The 5,611-nt window shown below is 42.7% G+C and overlaps 1 protein-coding gene across 1 annotated transcript; it reads right to left on the bottom strand.

Annotated features, from left to right (window-relative positions):
• Positions 1-1,861: 1,861 nt before the first annotated feature.
• Positions 1,862-5,383, bottom strand: LOC102214065 (probable G-protein coupled receptor 61). The gene is made up of 2 exons (XM_005741404.1): positions 5,113-5,383; positions 1,862-3,709 (listed from the first exon to the last, which is right to left on the bottom strand). The coding sequence occupies exon 2, from the start codon at positions 3,492-3,494 to the stop codon at positions 2,091-2,093; it is 1,404 nt and encodes a 467-aa protein (XP_005741461.1). The 5' UTR covers positions 3,495-3,709; positions 5,113-5,383; the 3' UTR covers positions 1,862-2,090.
• Between the last annotated feature and the right edge of the window lie 228 nt (positions 5,384-5,611).

Consider the following 5,611-nt stretch of genomic DNA (forward strand, 5'->3'; position numbering starts at 1 on the left):
TTGTAACATGTGGTTCTTTGAGTTACAGCTGCCTTCCTATCAGCTTGAAACAGTCAGACCATTGTCCTCCGACATCAATGAAACATTTTCACCCAGAGAGCTGAAGCTCACTGAATATTTGATCGTTTTTGGACTCTCTGTAAACCCTACAAATGGGTGTGTTTCTGAAATTCAGTTTGAACTTCAGCTGGTCATCTTAATCATGTCTACACACCTAAATGCACTGAGTTGCTGCCCTGTGATTGATTGATTAGATATTTGAGTTAACATGTAATTGAACAACCGTACTCAATTAAGTGGCCAGCAAGAGTATATTGCACTTATACCAATATTTTGGCAGAAACCCCACATTGTAGGTTAAATTATGCGAATGCATCCAAAATATTTTACAAACATAGAAACTCTTTATTACAACAGTATCTCTCGCTTTAGCTTCAGCTGTGTTTTTTTTTAACACATTCATATCATTGTACAGTGGAAGTCATTCTTTATCTTCACCACAGCTTAAAAAACAATCTCCGAACAAGTCAAAACAGAACCTAACACAAACATTCAACATCATTCACAGTTTGAGATATTTAGACGTGATAAAAAGAAGGTGTCAAGTTGGCCTTGTCACTAAAACACCCTCTGAAAAAATATCTTAAAAACCCTGTTTCCACAATACATAAGAAAGCCTCTTTATTTTAATCAGTCATTTTCACACGTCTCCCTCTAACAGTTCGCTATAAAATACAATTTCAGCTCATAGTTAAGCTGCAAAACCAAGTCTTTTAAAAACCTCAAGCAAATTCTGTCTGCTCTGTTCTTCCCACAACATTAAAGTAGTGTGCAGGGGTCGTATTAGACAGTGAAATATTGTTTCCTGCACTGAGGTACTTAAAAACAAAACCCTGAAGAGAATCAGGGTAGTAAAAAGAAAACAATCCACATGTATTCTCCTTAAAATCTCACAGCGGAAAAACACAAAGAAGGCAGTTACTGCACTTGTCAAAATACATTGGCCTCCTTGTCATCACTTCTTTTACAAATACCTAAACTCATCATTTAAAAAATGCTTGTGTTGACTGACATACACAACCAAACCTTACACAATTTTACTGAACATAACTTAGAGTTTAGTACATTAAACAATGTAGAGAACAGAATCATCAGTCAATTTTTAGCAGTGCATCAAGCGAATGCTGATTTATTAATTTTTTTAAGATCTAAATTTATATCCAAAGACATTGATAGATACATCACATGGCAGGAAGCGGGGGTAACCCTAAACATCGTAGTTACATCGTAAAGCACCAAGGAAAGTTTGTCTGTAAACAGCATGTACCAAATCCATGAGCAGTCAGGCCACAATATGTACACATCTAATGTAATCGAAATGGCTTAAAGCTGCCATTGTCACTGACAAAACTCCAAACTATTGTTCAATATGATGTTTTTATTGCTGTGTTCTTTAACATTACTTTTCTTGCAGTAATGTCTAAAATGACTTGCTGAAGTCTTGTAAAAAAAAAACAAAAAAACCAACAAAACTTTTTAATCTTCGTATTCGTATACTAGGGTAATTTTTCTGGTAGCAAGATATAACTGCACAATATTAAAGTAATGATTTCAGAGGGAGCCAGTGTATTTAAGCAAGTGTTTCTTAATTTGAGATGAAAAGAAATTCCTCAAAAATATTTTACTGCCAAAACGTCAGAGACTCAAACACCAAATTAATGTTTATTTTCATCTATTAAAAAAGCTTAAACAACATAAATAGCAATTCAGTGAGTCATTTACTGTACAGGGCTGAGCCGAAGGCCAAAATACAGCCTTTTATTTTCTTTTTTTTAAATAAAGCAGTAACTTCCCTGTTCGCAAGCAAAAGTTTGTACATCTGCATTTAACTGTTCAACCATGATTGTTTTCAAAAACAAGGATGAAAACTGATGAGGCAAAGTGCAGTGATCCAAAGATACAATTATTAGTCTTTAAAATGAATTTAGCTACCTGGTGGACAGCTTTCAAGAAAAAAATAGAGACACGTGTTTTCCTGAAAGACTGTGTTTCTTTGAACGTATTTTTCAAAATATAGAGACATTGAAGAGTCAGCTGTCTGTATATATATGGTTGTTTTTCGCCTGTTCAATCTCAATAAACTCTGAAGTCTCCTCTGCAATTTGTCCTGGGATACGGAAATCAATGGGTATGGCATGTGCCGGCTCGGCTGGCTGTGACTGAGCCACAGGGCAGCAGGCCTCACCCTTAGGACTGGAAGTGCTGTGAGAGTTTTGAGGATCCAAGTTGCAGCCGGTGCCCTGAAGAAACTGAAGGAAATTTTCCTCTATGGATCCTTCACGGCTGGGCAGTCTGTCCTCCACCTCGATCCCCGCTCGACGAAACAGGCAAGGCAGATGCTTGCCCAGCTCCTCTCGGATCTGTCTGTTCAGACAGCCGTAGAAGAAGGGATTGGAGGTGAAGCAGAAGTAGCCAATCCAGGTGACCACTTCCTCCAGAGAGGCCAGTGTGGCTGGAGGGCTGGCAGCCAGTGCTGAATACAGGTGGAAAGTAAAGTAGGGCAGCCAGCAACAAAGGAATTGCCCACCCACTGCTGCCAACACTGCTGCAGCCTTCCCTCCTCCAAAAGGGCGTTGTGGAGTTCCTCTGCCAGTTCCAGTACCTGTCCCGGAGCTCGTAACCATTGTAGAACGGCTGCTGAGTGACTCTGACCGCTGGCGGCGAGGTGTGTCCATCCACGTGGGCAGTGGGCCGTGGTGCATGGCAGCCACCCGGGCCACTTTAAACATGTTGCAGTAGACAACGAGAATCACCAGCAGTGGGCACAGAAAATACACCAGAGTGAAGAGAACCATGAAGGCCAAACGGTTTGACCCTCCCCCTGTCCAGTGCAGTGAGCAGCGCCTGTGACCCTGAGCCGGGGGAGGTGGCACGGCACCGCCACCCCCTCCCTCAACCCCGCTACTCTCCAAAAGAGGAGTTTTTCCACCCTGCAGGAACCAAGCGAGCAGTGGCAGAGCAGACATGGCCAGAGCTTTTACCCATATCCCTACAAGCACCGAAGCTACCAGGCCAATGGTCATCTTCACTTCATAACGCATCGGATGTATGATGTAGTAATAACGCTCCACATTGATGACAGAGATAGAGAGGATGGCAGCACTGACTAGGCACACACTGAGAAAGAGGTAGCTCCTGCACAGGGCCTCCCCGAAGAAGGCGCGGCTCGAGAGCATGCCAAGGGGCATCAGCACCAGGGCTGCCAGAAGGTCCACCACGCACAGGTGGAAGACAAAGGCAAACTTGTGGAGCTGCGGGGCCTTGGCAATGACCGCCATGACAGCGACATTACCCACCACAGCCAACAGATCCATGAGCAGCATCGCCAGTAGGGCTAGCGACTGGGACAGAGCCCAGCCTTCAGGCAGAGAGGAGGCAGACATGTTGGATGTGGGCTGTGGAGGTGTGTGGGAGGAGTTCCACATTGGCTCCATTGAAGGGTGGGACGAGGCAGGCGGGCAGAGTCAGTCACAGGCCCATCACCCATCCTTCAAAGAAAGGGAAATGTGGCCAGAAAACAGTGACTTGAAAATGAGGTAAAAAGCTGCCTCGTAGTCCAGAAGATGTTGCTGTGATGTCAGGAAGTTTAGATGTTTTGAATCCTTTCCATTAAAAAGCCTTCTTGTCTTTCATCAGTCACGGACCCACCCTACAATAAGAAGAAGAAGAAGAAGAAGAGAGGGTAAATATCTGTGAGTGGATGTTTGCCTGTGTGTGTACTGTGTCATGAGAGACCTCTAATTTGCAAATATCAGTTATATGAACTCATCCTTCCATGGTGAGTTTCCCTTTTTGCCCCAGCTACCATCAAAATTAATTCACTTAGATGAAGTTTTATAAAAAATCCTCCTTAGCTTCTGAAATCTCCGTTAAAGCGATCTTGCTGATAAGGTAATTCAAAGCCACCCCTCAAACCAATTAACTCTATTAGATATTCATTATTCAAGGCATGGACATTTGACACCTTTTTTAGCAACATGCTGCAGGAACTGAGTAAGTAAAATGAATGAAAAATGAGAAGTCATCATGCAGTAGAGTTAGGCCACGTCTAAAACCAAATAATAATACTGAAAAAAATGCGTATTTATTATCAGAATAACTCTAAGGGAAAAAAATTGGAGAGCAGTTTAATTTTTAAGAATATATTACAGCAAAGAAGGTCAACGATAAATCCAGACTTATTCTTCCCGGGCAGCAACAGCAGGAAGGTATAAATACTTTTCAAGCACACATCCTGTCTGTACATGAGCTAATTCACCAAAACCAGTACTATCACTGACTAGTTAATAGGCCTTTTCCATCACATCTACAACTGCCATGAGAGCACTCGCTTGCCTCAAAGATATATGCATATTTTGTGGTTAACCTGCATATTTATGACTACCTTTTCTAGCCCAAAAAAACCAAAACCTAGCCACAGACTCTGAGAGGCCTGTATGTAGGTCTGTGATTGTACAGAGGGTGATGTCTTCCACTGAGGAAGCCCTGATCATTTAGAATGAGTTAATTTAATGTTCCAAATAGAAATTCTAAGGATGTTCACAGGTTGAGCAGGCTGTTAGCATGTTACCTGTGCACAGAGACAGAGAGCTATGGTTGGCTGTTGCCATATAAAGGAAACCATGCTGCCTGCTGATATGAATTCTGTCTGCCACAGATGTGACGTTTACAGTCACAGTAATCCACATTCAAGTAAATACTGAGCTCTAACCTCTCTCATCGCCTATGAATGACTGCCCACACTGAGCAACGTCTGTATACCACACATAAGGGTACAGTCAATTCACTTTAACCCTCCTGCCTGGTTTGGCCATTCCTTTCCCTTCCACCTGCTCGTTTATGTTTTAATTATTAATGCATTACACCCATTTTAATAATAAGCAAGGCTCTTATTCTGTATATCAGAATGTAGCTTAAATGAATTTGTTGCAGTCAGCGCTACACAACGAGCAGATTACAGGAGGCGTGAGAGAACAAGCGAGGAGAATGTGGTGAGGATCGGGGAGTGTGATGGGAAGACACAGAAAGAAAAAGGCAGAGAGCATAATATACCTGAATCAGAGTATTTCCTGATGCAGCTGTCTGCTGCTTTGGGGTTTGAGGATGGAATCCTGGTTTAGCTCCTACTGCTGAGGTACACAGTGGAAATCAATCACTGTACCTTAAAAAATGCTGCTGAGGTACTTCCCACTGTAACAGCCTGTTTCTTTCTCCATCCCTTGATCTGCCTAGTGCATCCTTCTCCCTAGCTGACAACAGCTGTGGCAGCAGAGATTTCTCTGAAACGATGCTGATGTAAATGCTTGCAAAGACACCAGCTCACTCTCTGCCTTCCCCCTCCACTCACACACATTGCAGAGATGGAGCAGGAGGCAGTGAGAAACAGGACCAGAGCTGCTGTCTCCACAGGGTCCTAATGTCCTTACCGTCATCTCAATCTGAGTCTTCAAAAATGAAGGAATGCCACTGCAGCAGCGTTATAAATTTCTTTTAAATAACGAGTGCTTTAGTGTGTCTCAGCCGGGTTGTCACAAAGTTGGTAAAGATGGTC

Source organism: Pundamilia nyererei, unplaced genomic scaffold (genome assembly GCF_000239375.1).
Source record: "Pundamilia nyererei isolate P.nyererei 1_Seehausen unplaced genomic scaffold, PunNye1.0 scaffold00110, whole genome shotgun sequence".
NCBI lineage: Eukaryota > Metazoa > Chordata > Actinopteri > Cichliformes > Cichlidae > Pundamilia > Pundamilia nyererei.

Excerpts from the sequence above, each read along its gene's own strand:
- LOC102214065 (XM_005741404.1), bottom strand. The coding sequence starts at position 3,494 with ATGGAGCCAATGTGGAACTCCTCCCACACACCTCCACAGCCCACATCC.